The sequence below is a fragment of the Oncorhynchus gorbuscha genome, linkage group LG08, assembly GCF_021184085.1.
Source record: "Oncorhynchus gorbuscha isolate QuinsamMale2020 ecotype Even-year linkage group LG08, OgorEven_v1.0, whole genome shotgun sequence".
Lineage (NCBI taxonomy): Eukaryota > Metazoa > Chordata > Actinopteri > Salmoniformes > Salmonidae > Oncorhynchus > Oncorhynchus gorbuscha.
The window spans coordinates 21,077,922-21,097,972 of NC_060180.1; the positions used below are offsets into that span (position 1 = coordinate 21,077,922).

At 39.3% G+C, this 20,051-nt stretch overlaps 1 protein-coding gene across 1 annotated transcript; it reads left to right on the top strand.

Moving 5' to 3' along the window:
* Positions 1 to 11,597: 11,597 nt before the first annotated feature.
* LOC124040791 (transcription factor LBX1-like) lies at positions 11,598 to 13,098 on the top strand. Its single transcript, XM_046357891.1, has 2 exons — positions 11,598 to 11,889; positions 12,614 to 13,098. Exons 1-2 carry the CDS (start codon positions 11,598 to 11,600, stop codon positions 13,096 to 13,098), a joined length of 777 nt encoding a protein of 258 aa, XP_046213847.1.
* Positions 13,099 to 20,051: the final 6,953 nt, after the last annotated feature.

Below are 20,051 nucleotides of genomic sequence, written 5' to 3' on the forward strand. Positions count from 1 at the left end.
ATGAAGTTGTCAGTGTGATAGACATGTGGGGTCACATCATCCCCGCCCAGCCCTCACCCTACAAATTCACACTCATTCAGCCAGAAATAACCTAGTGGCATAGACTAGTGGCTAGATAACACACACTACAATATGGCTCATTTCATTTTAGGTAGTGTGGGAGACAGCTACACCACATAGCCCTCTCTGAGGGGTACAGTGTACAGCACAGGAGGTTGGATGCACCTTAATTGGGGAGAACGGGCTCGTGGTAATGGCTGGAACGGAGTGGAATGGTATCAAATACATCAAACGCATTGGTTCACATGTGTTTGATGCCATTCCATTAACTCCGTTCCAGCTATTATTACGATCCGTCCTCCCCTCAGCAGCCTCCACTGGTGTAAAGACAACGGCTCTCCCCACTCCCACACCACATGTTCCTCCAAGAATTACCCTAATTACCATAATACCAGTAGACAGAATTTTTGCTCTGTTAGCCAAATTGAAAATTAAATGCTTTTAAAACATGTTTTACAATATCCACACATTTGTCAATCATTGCAATAAGTGTGCAACACCCTATGTGCAATATGGCTTAGATGAAAAGCTCCTGCATAGTTTAAATTGCTTTCCTTATTTAGTTTGTCTATATAATATGGTATTTACATTATGCTAATAGCTGCACACATATATTAAGCAGGAATGTGGCTTTGGCCACACCATATCCAAGGTAAGTGTAAACAGAAAAGTTACACATCTGATGTTGAAGAGAAGTAGAGCTCACTAGACCTATTTTCTAACGTAAATCCACCCTGAGCGCTACCCCATCTTCAAAACAAGCAGATGCTGTTGTCACACACACATACACACACATACACACACATACACACACATACACACACAGCAAAATAGGCATGTTGTCGATATACTGAAAAGATTTGCCTTTTAACCATCACCCATCATGTCTGTCTATTCCACTGGGCTGGAGTGATAGAACGAGGTAATCAGTGCCTTATCGGCTGAGGTTCCTGTCAGACAGCAGTGATCGTTTGAATCTGTCTGGATTAAAGAGGTATTTTTTGGTCCGTATGCTGCTAAACACCTTCCCTTAAATTAAGCATTGATTTTCGTGTACAGATCCTTTCATTGATAAATGGCACATTGCAAATGTGCTCCAGCATTAATAATTAAAAGAAATTGTATTACTGAACGACCACCATTTGGTAAAAATGTTTGCAGACATAATATTTTCAACTTTCTTTTAATGTTTTTTTAATGTCTTTGCCTAAGAGCGGTAGTTAACTATGCAGCCTTGGAGTTGACAACAATGAAGTTAGTTAAATCAAATCATTTCCTCACAGGTGTCCTCTGAATGAACCTCCCACAATGGAGGTGGTGAGAAGAGAGGAGTGGAGAAGAGAAGGGATGAACAGAATATAAGAGGTATGTAAGTAGATATGTGAAAGATGGAGAAGAGAAGGACATGAACAGAGGAGAGAAGGAAATAAGTAAGGAGAGGAAAGAAGAGGAGAGGAGAAAAGATGGTCTGCGGTATCCTCAAGGTTAGAGAGGTGGGCCAATAACCAGAGGGTTGCCAGTTCGAATCCCCGAGCTGACTAGGGGGGAAACGTGCAGGGAGTGAGCTGGCAGCCGGAGGGTTACCGGCTTCAATATCCTATTTGTTTATCCCTAATTGCTCCAAGGATACTGCTCTGCAGAAGCCTGTTTGTGTGTGTTGTGTATCACGTTGGGTACTGTGACAGCATCACATCAGAGAATGTCTGTGCAAATGGACCAATAAAGCAAGCGACTATATTTTGTACTGAAAATCTTGCAAGAGGTACCAGTATAGCAGTTGTCATTACTATTCAGTAAAGTGGTTTAAATGAACAGCTGAATGACGGAAACAACTGCTGTGTGTGTCAGACCAGTGAACCACACACCTTCCCCCTCTCTCTTATTCACAGTCTTTCTTTTAAGTCTCTCGTTCTCTCTTTCTCTCTCGTCTGACATCTTACAGTCTCTCTCTCATTTCTTTGTCTTTCCACAGATGTTCTCAATTTATTCCCTCTTTCTGTTTCTCTTCCTCTCTTTGCACACTGATGGTCTTACTCCCACCTCTCTCTCTCTCTCTCTCTCTCTCTCTCTCTCTCGTCATTGGCTCTCCCTCCATTGCCCCTCCATCTCCTCTTTCTAATTGAAACCTGGCATCACACGTCTGAACACCAGTTGTTGCCAAGTGTCAGTAACAGCATTACTTTGCTGTGGCCTCAGACTTGAATCAACTGACTCCCACCATGCTGCAACCAAACCTAGACATTTATTTCATTATCATTAACCCTTTTGTGGTATTACCCACAGTAAGTCAGACACTGAGCCGAACAGCTGGGGATGAGGAAGGGGAAATGACTGAGTATATCACATTAGTGACATCACTCACTATTAATGAATACATCACAGTGTTGTCATCACTCATCTGTAATGAATATATCACATTGGTCACAGCTTCCACATTGTGGTGGAAGGGGCTTTCTGGGGCATGGACTGTAGTATGGCTTTATATTCCTCATAGGCTGTTATTGGTTAGAGAGATGATGACTGGAGAAGATCTGAATGTGTTTTCAGTGTGAACTCTACTCTAGACTATGCCGCCGCATTGCCAAACCCCTCTCCTTCGGCTCATACCTGAGTATGACAGAACAGCTTACAGAGATCATACACACACATATATATAAACACACACACACACCTTGACTTCTGCCATCCATCATAAGAAACCCTCTACCGTTGTGTTCCTCAAGGTGCACCTGTCCTGCTTTCTGCTTTTAGCCACTCACAGGTGAAAACATCTATCAGGGCTCTTATCTCTCCATCCCTCTTTCTCTGTCTTTCTCTTTCTTTCGCTCTGTCTCTTTACCTGTATCTCTCTCTCTCTCTCTCTCTCTCTCTCTCTCTCTCTCTCTCTCTCTCTCTCTCTCTCTCTTTGTTTCTTTCTTTCTTTCTCACTCGCTCTCCCTCTCTCTATTTCACAGTGCTGTACTCCTAGCTGCTGCCTCCGGTGATGGAAGAAACCGTGTGCTTAGTAACATGTCTGTCAGAGTCAGGAGGTAGTCTCTTTCACCGGCTGTGTGTCCATAAGTCTGGCACGGCTGGCTCAGGGTCTGAAAGAGATATGGGCTTGCTAGCTGAGGCTCTGTAAATCCATAACACAGGATGAGAAATAGAAATGTTTGAATGAATAAATGCAGGAATGAATGAATGAATGAATGAATGGGATGAATGAATGGGATGAATGAATGGGATGAAGCGATGAATGAATGAATGAATGGAATGAATGAATGAATGAATGAACGAATGGGATGAATGAATGAATGAATGAATGAATGAATGAATGAATGAATGAATGGATGAATGAATGAATGAATGAATGAATGAATGAATGGATGAAATGAATGGGATGATGAATGAATGAATGAATGAATGAATGAATGAATGAATGAATGAATGAATGGGATGAAGCGATGAATGAATGGATGATGTTCTCAACTGGAGCTATATGACTTACCGGCTGGGGAAAAATGGAAGGTTATACCATGTACTCTTCGTATTATAGAGTTAAATGATGTGAGTGGTAGTGTCCTCATCATTAGCCAGCATATCTTGCATCTGTTATGCTGTCTTCGTCTGCTCTTGGGGACCCATCAGCTTTATGATGACACGCATCTGTAAGTGGGATTAGCCGATAGCCGCATCAAGAGGCCAGTCAACATAGGCATTTAGCACCGGGCATCTGTCTAACAGGCCGTATGTGTGTGTGCCCACGGCAGTATGTAATATAAGTGCCACAGTCCCATGAATGGGCATATGAATGGCAGATATGCCAGGCCTCCATAATCACATCCGACATGTCTGCCCTTGAGAGCCACTGTTCGTCTGGCAGCAACCCTATAACCCCTAGCCTATACCCGTTTGGTTTTTTGTAACCAGATTAGTACAATGATAGCTCCACCTCACCTACTATTGCTTTTTTTTGGGGGGGGGGGGGGCGCTCTGATAAGGGTATAGGTTTTTGACTGGGCTTTATACACTGTTGAATATTGACATACTGACCGCTGTAGTCAGCATATAGTGGACATGTAGGCCTGTGTAGTCTAGCTATAGCCCAAACCCCAGAAATGTCATTAAGCATAATGCTTCGAAGTTTAGAAATCAATGTGTTCTTCATAATGTCTGTTAATGTTCAGTATTTAAGGTCACACTTCCCCCAAAACAGATTCAAATGGAATACAATTTGATCATTCAATGCAGCTTTAATATTTCAACTATTTTTGCTGGCTTACTTTCCCCTCACATTGAAAACATCCCACTGGGCATAGATGTCGAGTAAACTTCTATTCCACGTTGGTTCAAAGTAATTCCGTTGAAAGTAAGTGTAAACAATGTTAATTCAACCAGTGTGGGCCCAGTGGGATAGCCTAGACAACAAAAATCATAACCATATCAGGCTGTAAACACAGGTACAATATAGACTAATACATTTGTAGGGACAACAAATATTTTCATAATAGTCAATAATGTATTTATTTCATTGGATTATTCTAGCCTCCAGCCTATGTTTGGCCCATGTATAGATCCCTGAATTCACTTCTCTCATGACTTTTAGAAATAGGCCAACAAAAGTTCAAAGGCCTGAGTAGACCATTTCTTCTGATGACGAAATCAAGACCTACGTGAAAATACGAGTGTTTCTCAATTTCTTAGAGGGTATCAAATGCACCCGCACGGATGTGGGTGCAATGATGGAGTATGGAAAGGTCAAGCGAGCAGGCGAGAGGCGAACCCTGAAAAGATCCAACAATGCCCGTGTAATCAAATCTCACGCGCGAGGAAGCCATGAGTAAATTACAAAATAAAACTGTCACCAAATAAAGTGACTTGTGTAACAAAGTCATTATTCTGAACTACTCATTGTTACACTTTCATTGCAGACATCCTAAACCTTGTCAATCAATCTTGACCATGATGGCGTTATCTACATGTTAAATCATTTTCAGGAAGAACAAAAATGCTATAGCAGTATTGTCACGTGCAGAAGAAATCTGTGATGGACAGAAATCTGTGAGAGAAAGCGATCAGCCTCTGAAATGTCACTCGCTTGGGTCCAGTAAATTGCCCGAGGGCGTCAAGGATTGGACATGAAACAACTGACTGTTGGAGGCTGAAAAGATTTAATCTGTTCTCATCATTGTTGGATTTCTCCACACATGACTCACAGTGTGCTTCATCGCACGAATTGTAGCCTAATTTCACTGCTTGTTTTGATCACGCATGGGATAATTTATTAATAGGCTACTGTCTTGGCTGTAGCGTTTAATCACCTTAAAAAACAAGGCCCGCTGCGTTAATTGTGATAGGTGGAGGTACATGACGTATAGTTACAGTAGGGACATATTTATTAATGCACCTATGGAAGGCGGAGTGTACTATTGGAACGCAACCTATGCGTCACTGCATGAGCGTTCAACGCCAGCCACCACATAGGCCCTGCGCTTATTATTAACGTGTACGCTATAATTTTCTTTCCAAATATGATTTGTACACTAATAGGATTCTTATGACATTTTTTACAAACATAGTTGCAATGTTAATCACTATTTAATAGCTAGATTGATTGTTTTAATGCCGCGTTATGTTCTGTTGTATTATTAGCAAGGCTATTTCAGAATTGACAAATAGGAAAAAGTATATAATAATTCTAGCAAATTGTCTATATAATTATTATTATTAGTGGTATTATTATGGCTGTTATTATTATTGCTATTATTACTAATAATATTATTAGTAGTAGGAGGCCTAGTAGTAAGCCTAGTAGTTGTATTTACATATGGACCTATAGCCTATAATAACAGGCTAGGCCCGGTTTTCCAAAAGCATCTTAAGGCTAAATTCATCATTAAAACCTTAGTAGTAGCAGCCTGCCTCAGACCGCTCGTAGAACAGCTTAAGGCTAAGTTCATCATTAAAACCTTAGTAGGAGCATCGTTAAATCTCCGAGCTGTTTCCCAAAACCATTCTTATTAACGTTGCACTTGAAAACACTCGTATTCTAACGCCTGCCTCGGACCGCTCGTAGAACAGCAAAGTGCGTCGTTAGATTATTTTTTGCCCTACCGTGTCGTTTTATACACAGAAGATCTCCGCTAAACATAGAATCACATGGTTTCTCTGTGACCGCCGATAACTTCAGAACAAATTTGACTACAAAAGCAAAGTTGCCAATGTATTTGGAATTGACAGAAACAAGCGACGTATACAAACGCTTCAAATGAAAACCGTAATAACTGCATTAAAATATTAACAGTAGGCTATAGGCCTATTCGAATCATATTAAAATAGGGTATATTTAATGTTCAATCAATTGAGTTCTATTTTGCTACTTGTAAGCTACTGTCTGTTATTTGTCTCAATATAATTCATGATGTGTAGCCTAACATGTGCTCAATGATGTGACAAATCAATGATTTAATACATTTTTATTGGGTAAGCATTAGAATAAGCAGCCTCAATATTTGCAGCAGTAGGCGGTATATCTTTCCAGGAGTCAATCTTTCGTCAGTATTGTGAAGTAATTATAATGTTTGGGAAAAATATTTTAATGGAGAAAGCTGATCTGAGAGCAGCGCTCCCTTTTTTTTGATCATATGATGCACTCCCCCTTCACAAAAGTGGTGACCCTTGTGACCTACATTTTTATCGCCCTATTACTCAACTTTCTTGCCTAGCTAAAAAAATAGAATCCTTGACAATATCTTATCTAAGATCTTTCTTATCTTTGAAATGTTTTCTAAAAGGTTTTCATCAGTCCGGTTTTAGACCATCATAGCATTATCTCTGCTGCATCCCTAGTTATAAATGAAGTGGTTAACTATATGGATTAAAGGCAACATTGTGCTGCCCTCTTCATTGATCTGCGAAAGGCTTTGATACTGTTGATCACTCACTGCTAATTCAGAGGCTTTCCTCAATTGGCCGAGACCAGGCTGCATTTAACGGGTTTAAAAATTACTTGACAGATAGAACTCAATGTGTATCTACTGATGATGTTTAATCAGGTTTTCTGGACAAAATGAAAGGTGTCCCACAAGGATCAATTTTGGGTCCTATACTTTTTACTGTTTACATTAATAATATTGTCTCGTTAAAAATTGTAACCTGCACTTATATACCGATGATACTGTTGCGTATGGTATTGCAGACAATTGTTGACCAGGCTCTATCTGAACTACAGTCTGCCTTCATTGCATTACAGAAAAACTTTATTTACATGCAATTCGTTTTGAATGCAGGTAAAACTAAGTATATGTTGTTCTCTAGAGTGCATAAATAGAACTCTGATGATTTAAACATACAGTGCCTTCAGAAAGTATTCACACCCCTTGACTTTTTTGATATTTTGTTGTGTTACAAAGTGGGATTGAAATGGATTTCATTGTATTTTTTTGTAAACGATCTACACAAAATGCTCTGTAATGTAAAAGTGGAAGAAAAATTTGTAACATCAAATAAAAAAGTAAAAAACGTATATATCTTGATTAGATACATTTTCAAAGTCAATACAAAATCACTGTTGGCAGTGATTACAGCTGTGAGTTTTCTGGGTAATTCTCCTAGAGCTTCGCACACCTATATTATACAATATTTGCACATTATTATTTTGAAAAGTATTTAATTAAGCTCTGTCAAGTCGGTTGTTGATCATTTTCAAGTCTCGCCATACATTTTCAAGTCGATTTAAGTCAAAGCTGTAACTAGGACACTCAGGAACATTCAATATCGTATTGATAAGCAACACCAGTGTATATTTGGCCATGTGTTTTAGGTTATGGTCTTGCTGAAAGGATACATTTGTGTCTCCGTGTCTGTTGGAAAGCAGACTGAACCAGATTTTCTTCTAGGACAGGAGTATTCAACTCTTACCCTACGATTTTCGAAGACTGATGGTTTTCTGTTTGACCTGATAAATAATTGCACCCACCTGGTGTCATAAACAACTCCCTAGTCCTTGTCAATGACAAGCATACTCATAACATGATTTAGCCACCACCATACTTGAAAATATGAAAATAAGAGTGGTACTCAGTGATGTGTTGTGTTGGATTTTCCCCCAAAAGTACTTTGTATTCAAGACAAAGTTAATTTATTTTCCACATTTTTTTGCAGTTTACTTTAGTGCCTTATTGCAAACAGCATGCATATTTTGGAATATTTTTATTCAATTTCTTCTTTTCACTCAATTAGGTTAGTGTTGTGGAGTAACTATGATGTTGTTTATCCATCCTCAGTTTTCTCCTATCACAGCCATTAAACCCTGTAGCTAATTTAAAGTCACCATTGGCATCATGGTGAAATCCCTGAGTGGTTTTCTTCCTCTCTGGCAACTGAGTTAGGAAGGACTCCGAACGCCTGTATCTTTGTTGTGACTGGGTGTATTGATACACCATCCAAAGTGTAATTAATAACTTCACCATGATTAAAGGGATATTCAGTGTCTGCTTTTTATCTTTAAGCCCATTTACCAATAGGTGCCCTTCTTTGCGAGGCATTTTAAAACCTCCCTTGTCTTTGTGGTTGAATCTGTGTTTGAAATTCACTGCTCGACTGAGAGACCTTACAGATAATTGTATGGGTGGGGTACAGAGATAAGGTCATTCAAAAATCATGTTAAACACTGTTATTGCACACAGAGTGAGACCATGCAACGTGTTCTGTGACTTTACATTTTAATTAAGGGGCATATTTATTGTGTGTAGGTCAGTGACAAAAAAATCTAAATTTGATCCATTTTAAATTCAGGCTGTAAGACAAGAACATTTGGAAAAAGTAGATCGTTGTGAATACCTTCTGCAGGCACTCGATGTACTTTGATCCTGTCTCTGCTTACGAATATCTGGGCATCTGGATAGATGAATATCTGTATTTTAAAAGCATAATGATTAGTTATTTAGGAATTAAGAAACTGAGAATAACAATGGGCTTATTCTATAGAAATATGTCCTGACTCAGATTATTCAGTCGATGTTCCTATCGGTCCTAAACTATGGCGACATCATCTATATGAACGCAGCTGACACTTCATTAAAGACCTTAGATGGTGTTTATCATAGCGCACTGCAAGGGACAGTTTTAATACTCATCACTGCATTCTCTACCCGAACTTCTTTTGCCCCTCTTTGATGTCACATAGGTTGATACGTAGTTATGTTTTCATGTATTAAAGCTCTTTGACAAAAACTCCCACTGTACCAATCATTACTTAACTTTAGACTTACCACAACAGGTCTCAGGGATGGCTAACTTTGTGAATGAGTTAGGTAAATCAGCTTTTAGTTTTCGTGCACTTTATTTGTGGAACAATCTTCTAAATATTCCTAAATTGGACGTTTGGTGCCTCTACGGCAATTCAGAAGGCTGATTGAGGTTCTTCTTACTGATAAATGTGTTTTTTTATGACCGTGTTTTTCTTTCTGTTATTAGCATTTAGCATTTATATTTTGATGTGTGTATTTTCTGTCATTTCTGTAATTCAGAGCTCATCTGTAAAATACACCTTGGTCTCAGTATTAGTCCCTGACAAAATAAAGGTTAAATAAAATAAAAACGAATGTTTGGGGAAAACTCTTGAAAAGTTAGCTCATAAATAACGTCGCACCTGGTATGATCATCATAATGCTTAAGTTACATCACAACTGTGAATCGAGGCCCTGGTCTAGATGCCTGTATCACAGCAGGATACTATTCACAACTTGCTGGAATACGTTATAGATAAGCTTGATTACAGCTGGACTTCATTGATCTGGCTTAAAACATGTAGCCAACATAAAAACGTTTACTAGCCATACACTTATTTCAGTAAGCCTACATCAACAAATCATTTTGGCCTACACACCAAAAAAAAGAGAGTTCCTCAAGTGTTCTTTGGGAAGGGTGATGGTTCTATGTGGAACCATACTGACCCAAAGAACCCTTTGAGCCTTTCGATGGTTCTTTGTAGTTCAAACAAGGGTTCTGTTGTGTTATGCTATTACATGTTATGTATGACTATGGCTAGTGACGTGTCTTGTGAAAGACTCACGTATGGCCTTGTATCAATTGAGATCGGTTGACTAAGTCAGTAGTTCTCAATTCTCTCCTCAGGGACCCAGAGCTAGTACTCCTGATTCAACTTAATAAACACAATAATAAAGAACCTATGGAATTTTAACAAAATAATATGTCTATTAAACCCTGTATGGTTCTACAAAGAACCTTTGCGATTAAGAAAGGACATTTGTTAGGGTTCTTTATATAGACTTCAAAGAAAGGTTCCATATAATACCAAAAATGGTTACAAGCCAAATAATCATTACTTAGCACTACCATTTATTTGTTTTTAGTGTGTAGCAGCCTATAGTCTAAATGTGAATTCATGCTGGATGGTTAAACTGACACTTCGTATTTGTACACCATATTTGTACACCATTGCAGCAAGGCAGTGAGGAGGTGAAATATCTCCCATTGCGCTATGGAGGATGGCCCTTTGTGCGTAAGTTATAGTGCAGAGGATTTGGCAAGGCTAAAGGGGATGATGTTGTCTCTCTGCCCGGAAGTATTATTAACCTGATATACTGCCTGCCTTCACAACAGCACACCGTTATAAAACATAGGGTATACCTACACTAGACCAACTTTTACGCACAGACATAGCCAGTGCACGTGTCTCCTTCCTATATTGAAAATTATGCTACAAGTAAAAACGTTTAAAAAATCATGTGTATATATATATATATATATATATATATATATATATATATATATATATATATATATATATATATATATATATATATATATATATATATATATATATATATATATAAAAAGATACATTAGCCTATTGTAACTGTAAGGACATTATCCTGCATTTTATAAAAGGTAATTCGATCTGAACATAGTTGAACATATTTTGTTCATGCGTAGGCTACATTACGTGGTAACCAAATAGGCTATTCTACAGAAAAGGATAATATGTACTTCGACGAAGTGCTGATTAGTCGAAAGTGTGACAGCATTAAGTAATCTAATTCGACTCCTCCCCCGGCCATGCCCTCTAATTACCGCTGCTTCGCTCACGCTAAATCCTACACTGGACCGCATCATAGTCAAGGAGTGACAAAGAGAGAGAAAGTGGGGGGAGAAAGAGTGAGGGAGAGAGTGTGTGCATGTGTGTCAGTGTCCATAATTGATTACCTTCCAATCTACAATAACTTGTTAGTGGTGGTCAATTGCGGCTGCTTTTTGGGAATCACTGTCCACCGGATGGTTTCATGTTGTGGCTCGTGCGTCACCCCGTAACAGTAGACAGGAGAAGTGGGACTTTAACTGGACTCAAAGTCTCCCTACCCTGCGGCAAAGCGACCAACATGCGGTTGCAGAAGCACCTGTGATCGGATTTCCATTCTCCACATTTCCCACAACTTTTCATTTAGGCATACTTATTTTGAAGTATAACCAGAGCATAAACAAATCTCCGAAGTGTCACCTGATAAACTACTATGACCTCCAAAGATCCCACGGTTATGGAGGACCGGAGACGCAATGCGCTGGACCAGCTTCCGCCGCCGGCCAACTCCAACAAGCCCCTGACGCCATTCAGTATAGAGGACATCCTGAACAAGCCCTCGGTAAAGAGAAGTTATTCTAGCTGCGGGACGGCGCACCTGCTCTCCTCCAGCGAGAAGCTGTCCTCTTCAGGGCATAGCCTGTCCAGCCGGGCCCTTTTCACCCAAACCTCCCCGCTCTGCGCTCTGGAGGAGCTCGCCAGCAAAACCTTCAAAGGGCTCGAAGTCAGTGTTCTTCAAGCGGCGGAGGGTAAGTCTGGACAGTCAGATCTTTAATTGGCCGATTTAGTTATTATGTGCAGACTGTGTAGCCTAGTGTAATTCAGCTTATGGTCTACTACAAATTCAACTAACGAAAAATAAATGAATGTCAGTTGTGTGTGTGTGTGTGTGTGTGTGTGTGTGTGTGTGTGTATGTGTGTATGCCTGCAGTGGGTCTGGTCACACACATATTTCTTTCAGCATTTGAGTATTGAATAAAAGCACGGTACATGTTTTTGCACAATGAGCCTTGCCAAAGAGCTTAAAACTGAGAGGAAACTTAGAAAAATATATATCCTGGATTTTTGGAAAATATGTGTATCGAATTGGTTATTCTTATGTGAACAAAATAGATTAAATGTTACTAGTTCCACCATGAAAAAAACGAATAATTCGCCTATGCATAAACATGGAGCAAAATAATACTCCACATAATAAGGCAAACTAATTTAATATTTCGTTTAAGATGATTATTTTTATTAGGCCTATTGTATCACCTGATTATTATCGTCTGTTATTACCATACGTTTCGACTATTGACAGTATTGGTGTTGTTGTTGGTGGTGGTGGTGGTTTTAGTGGAGAAATAAATGCATAGGTCTCTTATTGTTATAGCAGTTATTTCCCTAAGGTTTCTTGGAGCGATATTATGCCTGGTGATTCACCAAATGCCTATAGGATAACATCCCTATCCTCTATATATCCTCTCACAGGCCGAGACGGCACGACACTATTCGGTTCGCGGAATAACCCCAAAAAGCGCCGGAAGTCTCGCACCGCCTTCACCAACCACCAGATCTACGAGTTGGAAAAGCGCTTCCTTTACCAGAAGTACCTGAGTCCAGCTGACCGCGACCAGATAGCACAGCAGCTCGGCCTCACCAACGCGCAGGTCATCACCTGGTTCCAAAACCGGCGCGCCAAGCTCAAACGCGACCTGGAGGAGATGAAGGCGGACGTGGAGTCGGCCAAAGCCGTGGGAACCGTGTCGTTTGAGAAGATGGCCAAACTAGCCGAACTGGAGAAATGCGCAGCTAACGGGGCGCTGGGCCCTAACAGATCTGAGTCACCCTCGTTATCGAACCATGAGCGCAACGCCTCGAACAAACTTTTATTGTCCTCCCCTTCGTCGCCATATACAGACCATACTAGCAGCAAGGGCTGCTCCGAGGATGAGGAGATTGACGTGGATGACTGAGGATTTTACCATTGTATCTCCCTCTTACCACGACTAAAGTTTGAAGTGCCATTTATGCACCACATCATTGAGGCTTTTATGAAGAACACTTAGCATCGCATGGACTGTGTCTTATATGCAACAACAGATGCAGACAGTTATTGTATTCATCCATTCATTTAACCAACGTGGAATAGTTTCAAGAATAGCAATATGTATTTTATCCACAAATGATCTGCCCACACACACACACACACACACAATCTCCCCGGTATGAGTTAATACCACTAGCTAATAACTCAACCTATGAATCATTTCAATGCATGTTTTATTTTGTTTAACTTAATTGTAATTTAAACGACTGTTGGTTTGAATGTTACACAGAGGCATTCAGATTGAAAAACACACATCATATGCTCGGTGTTATAACTATATCGTAAGCCTACATATTTAAACAGTTGGGAAGACATTTTCTAAGATAATAATCAAAGATACATCATATTCCATCTGGTTGCTTGTAATATCAGTCACATTTTAATATATTTATAATGGTTTGCAAACCTGTAAGTGCCTTTCAATGCCAGCACACCATTTTAAACATAATGTATAAAGTGTAATGTATTTCAAAATAAAACATTTCGTTTCTCACTATTCCTCATAGACCACTTATTTTAGTAGCATTTATTGAAACATAGCTAGACATTAAATTATTTTGGGACCTTAATTCCATATTTTTTTGCAATCAGCATTCTACAGGCCTATTATAATTATATATTTTATATTTTATTTGTGTTTTTACATAATATCAAATTGCTGCACCTCAAGCCAAAGTATCGTTTCTCTTTCACATTGAAAGCACATTGAACACATTGAAAACCTGCCTTCTGACCCGGCGACGTGTGTTTTCATTTCCTCAAATAGAATTTGTGAGAAACGCCAATCTGGAGCACAGAGCGAGGCCATAAAAGAAGGCACAAAAACGTCGAGTTCTGGGCCAGCTTCTCCATGCTGTTTGTGCGTTTTTTGCTCACTCTCGGCATAGAAGCGTGAAACCGGCGAACAAATGAGCACTGCTCCCCTGTGTGACAGCCACAATGGAGCATGGGCGGACTCCAGCCGCGCGCAATACGGAGACAAGCGTGACCCAACACACAGAAAAAGACACAAACGTTTGGAGGCCATATGGTTTCTGAATTTTCCTCACAATTTCCAGTCAATTTGATGGATTGATTTAACCCTCCGTTAGCTTAATTTTTGTTACAAAGGCAGTAATGCATACATAGCCCCTCTGCTACTGAGGGCATCTGTGCTCATTGCTGTCACTGTCGATGCTTTTTTGACTCGTTTTAAACAAGTCTATGCATCACAATTGAAGTATCTTATTCTGGAGAGGGGCTGGTCTGTGCTTTGTGTTTGTGTGTGGGACTAGAAATAATATTTTTGGCTTTTTGCACGATAGATCTTTCAGCATTTCCTCTTGTGGCCTGGGTGTTTTTCATGCTAAGTATAGCGGAGTCTCTTAATGTTTAAACGGTGACATTTGTGCGATTGGTGGAGGGCTTTGATTTATCGTTTTGTGTTCTTCTGTTAGCTACCTCCTTTTTTCCTTTGTCTATGGCACTTTTAATGAAGTTGAGAGCGCAACAATATGACCCCAAGATGTTAATAATTTATTATGGAGTTAGATACTTTTTACAAACGCACTAATGTAAAACTCGACTTGGAAGATTGAGCATTGAAGATAATTCTTCAACAAATTTTACTCTAAAATACTATCTAGGCTACTATAATATAGTACTATAAATGTATTGTTTTCAATTAGGCCTAGTTGAATTCAAATATATTGTAAATCAAGCCACATTCACCATATTATATTATAGGCATAATAATAATAACCTATAATAATAACAGTAAGATTGACAACAATAGTGTTATTATTATTATTATTGTTATTATAATTATTATTGCTACGGTTTATATTGTTGTTAGTAGTTTTCTTTTTTAAATTGAACCTTTATTTAACTAGGCAAACCAGTTAAGAACAAATTCTTATTTACAATGACGGCCTACCAAAAGGCAAAAGGACCCCTGCGAGGACGGGGGCTGGGATTAAAAATAAAAATATAGGACAAAACACACATCATCACAAGAGAGACACCACAACACTACATAAAGAGAGACAACAACATAGCACTGCAGTAACACATGACAACACAGTATGGTAGCAACGCCACATGACAACCACATAACCACACTTTTTGAGAATATTATAATAACTATATTATAATTGTTTTTTTATTATTAAATTACTATTGTTGACATTAATTGGGCTGTGTTAACAAGCTCCTTCATTTGTTCCTTTTGCAATAAGTATTGGTTGTAAAGTATGGAAATGAAAGCAGGCCGCCTTCCCTGCAAAAATGTTCTCTGCTCAAGATGATATCCCTCTGGCAGAAAAGGCTCGAGACTGCAAGCCTATGACTCGCGCACATGATACTTTGTCCCAACAAGGATGCTGATTTAAACTGCTAAAGCCCTGCGTTTGTTAATGTAAATGTCAGATTATTTTATTAATACCAAGTTACACAAAAACAATTTATGATCAATACATTTGTTTAAAAAATAATTGATGAATATGCTATTTTTGTGAATGAACCATTGCAGGCATACATTATGGTGGAAGCTGTGTGGACAAAGTTAATTTCTTTACGTTTTAATATTGTATGCAGCTCTATTAATTTAATAGAGCAACATTTCACCTTTGATTGGCAGAGGTAGGTATGAGAGGTGGAGGATTTGTTTATGGGACTTATTTTTCTGCATTTTGACGTGCCATGCATATCCTAGAACAGTGAAGCGTCACCCGTTTTTGTAGAGAAGCCTACACTCTTAGAAAAAAAGGGTCTGGATAGAACCGAAAAGGGTTCTGGATAGAACCGAAAAGGGTTCTGGATAGAACCGAAAAGGGTCTGGATAGAACCGAAAAGGGTCTGGATAGAACCAAAAAGGGTCTGGATAGAACCAAAAAGGGTTATATTGCTTGCTTCATATATGGCACCCCTTTTGTAGGTTTCTTTGATCAGAACCCCAGGGGTTCTACTTCACTGAACCAACATTGGTTTCCTTATAGAACCCTTGGGTTCCATATTTCTATATAGAACCAATTTCGATTCTATATAGAACCTTAAGTGGTGCCATATATGAAGCAAGCATAGAACCCTTTTTGGTTCTATCCAGAACCCTTTTTTCTGAGTGTAGGCCAACTTGAGATATCTTGCCTCCTCGTGGTTTCTTATGTGGATGTCTTTAATACAGGGCCAAATTGTGACCAGTACAGTACAAAGTGTGCTATTCCAGTGCTGGTCTCAGTTCCTAATTTATGAGGTGTTGTGGCGAAGATAAGCACAATCCCCAATACTTCAATATGGTAATTAATCCAGAAATTGTAAATGTATTTCAGCTCAGGAGAGAGAAAAAAATCACTAGTTCAATCGGCCGGAAAATTGAAGTTTGACGCACGAGTCTCTGCTGAAACAATAGGGTCTGCGCCCCTATCCTCCCCATTACATCACCTCCTCACCTTACCCCCCCCTCTCTCTCTCTCTCTCCTTCTCTCTCTCCTTCTCTCTCTCTCTCTCTCTCTCTCTCTCTCTCTCTCTCTCTCTCTCTCTCTCTCTCTCTCTCTCTCTCTCTCTCTCTCTCTCTCTCTCTCTCTCTCTCTCTCTCTCTCTCTCTCTCTCTCTCTCGATAATTTGTCATTTGATTTGAAATTATCTTTGAAATGTGCCCACAGTTATGTGGGGCTAAACAAAGCCCATTTTCTTTTTTCCTTTAGCTTTTTAGCCAGTCTCCTTTTTTAATTCACGTAGCCCATCACGCGGACAGATGTCACTTTCGCTGATAGCAGTGGTCTTTTTATTTTATATATATTTTTCCTTTTTTATTGAGGTACGTAATTGTGAACATATTTCGTTTACATTCAAATCATAGTTTGGATAATCGTCGGCCTCGTGGTTAATGGAAATAATCTACATTCTTGCTTTTCAATACATTCTGGACAAAGAAAATCCTTTCAGTGGTTGAAATAGCTTTTCATCAGTGTAGGATCAATTGGATAACATTATAAAGAAAGAAAGAAAGAAAGAAAGAAAGAAAGAAAGAAAGAAAGAAAGAAAGAAAGAAAGAAAGAAGAAAAACATCGTCGATTCTTGGCTCAATGGCGTGTCACCCTATATTATGATTTGATGTGAGAAATTAGCTAGATTAACCTGGGGGGAAGCTTGATTGATCACTAAAGAGGGTACATTTGAAAGTTTTAGTTATAACGTTCCTATAGAGGCCCTTAACACTTCAAACTTCAATTTTACGGGCTATTGAACTAACCATGTCGCTGACAAAACTGAATATATGTATTAAATTACTTTAACCGGATATTAATTACTATCCACTGAGAGAGTTATACGAGCCTTTTCGCCATGAATTTGCATATTAATCAAATTCTAGTTGATAATTCAAACGGAGAAATGGATTTAGGGGCATTGGGGCATATATCACAAAAATCGCTCCCTCGGATCTCTCTCTTTCTCTCCCTCGGGCTCGGCTCACTCTCCCTTAGCGCTGCTAAGCCGCTTGTCGAGTGTATTAAAATCAGAGATGCAGAACGAGCTCGCGTGGCTATTTGGTGAAAACAGAAATTGCCTGTCCACTTTTATGATGTGTTCATGCTGAGAAGGCAGATCTTAATGTGTGCTGTCAGAGTGCCCAGGATTTAAGAGGGGAAAGAGACTTTGTGGTCGTGTGTGGGTGTGGGTGTGTGTGTGCGTGTGTGTGTGTGTGTGTGTGTGTGTGTGTGTGTGTGTGTGTGTGTGTGTGTGTGTGTGTGTGTGTGTGTGTGTGTGTGCGTGTGTGTGTGTGTGTGTGTGTGTGTGTGTGTGTGTGTGTGTGTGTGTGTGTGTGTGTGTGTGTGTGTGTGTGTGTGTGTGTGTGTGTGTGTGTGTAGACCATTTGTTACCACTAACGTAAGTAGCCTCTATAGCTAGAAATAACTAGCTATAGGCCAAACTTCTGTTTTCAACTTTGGAATGGAATGAAAGAAAAGTCTACATTTAAGATCTCTACTGTATTTAGCGTGCACGTTAGGGAAATACAATTGAAATGAAAGATTACAAAGAAAATAAAAAAATGTTAGAAATAAAGGCTCCAGGAAAATTGCTAAAATAGCCTCCAGTGCAGCAAACTGAGTTGAAAATGGGGGAAAAAAACAGGCCACATAGACCTACATCACTTAACAAAGAGCCTCAAATACAGGCAAATCAACAGTATACCTACTCCCCAGCTTGCTTGCATTGTCCACATAGTACATAATCAAAAGAAAGCACTCCTACCTTACGGACAAAACCTAGCATGTCATGAATAAACCTTTAAAACAATATTCATTACACCTTTTCAGATCCGTCTATTATTTTTAGTAGACGCTTATAAACAAAACTCTGCTCACTGGCAAATGTCTCTACCCCACATGCATTGGAATGGCTCCTCCAGCACAGCTGCTGTTGGCAGTTTACTCTAGGATTTTGGATTCAGAAGACATTTAAGCAAATCTGTCTAAATCAATTTAGCATTGTCAGACAGTTCACATGCAGACAGGCGATCCAAAAGCTGGCTTTACATCACGTCTCCTCGTGTGCAGACTGCAGATCAACCAAACTCCTTACTGTAAGGAGATGGGTTATTAGAGTCATAACAACATTGGTTTGTTATTGACTTCAGTTCCACAGAAACAGCAGAGATGTGGGAAAAGCTCTGTTCATCAAGACACAAAGTCATTAGCTATGTTAGGAGGCCAAATTGCAGCTATATCACTGCCAAATGTGCATTAATTATAGAACCAACGGTGATGTCGATTTAATACACTCCCCTGCTCATCTTCACAAACAAGAGTATACGTTATTCAATCAGGATAGATCATTATGTATGAATGCACATTAAATTATATTTCCAATATTGAGTTCTTTGTTTTGACTTAGACATATGAGAGCTGTGGCCTGCTTGGTAACCCAATGTGCACCAAATTTGTGCTGGTAAGTGTATCTGGGAGCGTGTATGTGTAATAATAATTTGGTGGGTGCTTATATTTGTCCTATTTCACATATGTACATGTGTGTATTAAAGGTACAATATGCAGAAATCGCTCTCCCATTTCCTGGTTGTCCAAATTCAAATTGCTCGCCTAAAGCTGGTGTGCAAAACCGAAATTAAACGATGCAAAAATGAAACTTAAGAACGGGAAGTATAGAAATAGTGCACATAGAACAGATCTATGGCGGACCAACCCTGCCGAAATTAGAATGAAATGAATAAATGCACACATAAATAGATAAATAGATAAATGGATGAATGAATGCACACACAGATAGGTAAATAATTATTTAAATATTTAATCCCACTTGAATTCATTTATATTATTTCTTATTCCTGTATTTCTTCCTCCAATATGATAATGAGGGGGTGTCAAGCAAATGTCTGTGGGTGGTATCTAACACACCATTTGTTGATCAATTCCACGACGCGTTGCTCGATTGCATTTGCCTGGGCTACGTTCAGTATAACAGAAAGGTGTTCAAAGTTAAAAGGCCATGTTTCACATTAGCACCCCCCAAATAATAATGTGTGGCTAGCTATTGGTGTGGCAGGGTAGCCTAGTGGTTAGAGCATTGAACTAGTAACCGAGAGGTTGTAAGTTCAAATCCCCGAGCTGACAAGGTACAAAAGCTGTCGTTCTGCCCCCGAACAGGCAGTTAACCCACTGTTCCTAGGCCGTCATTGAAAATAAGAATTTGTTCTTAACTGACTTGCCTAGTTTTTACTAGGTAAAAACAAAATATATAGCTATGTTTCAATTTGAGATGTCACATTGTTTTGGAAATAGGAGATCAACTATTATATGCTGCTGTGCCACACGCACACCATAAAAA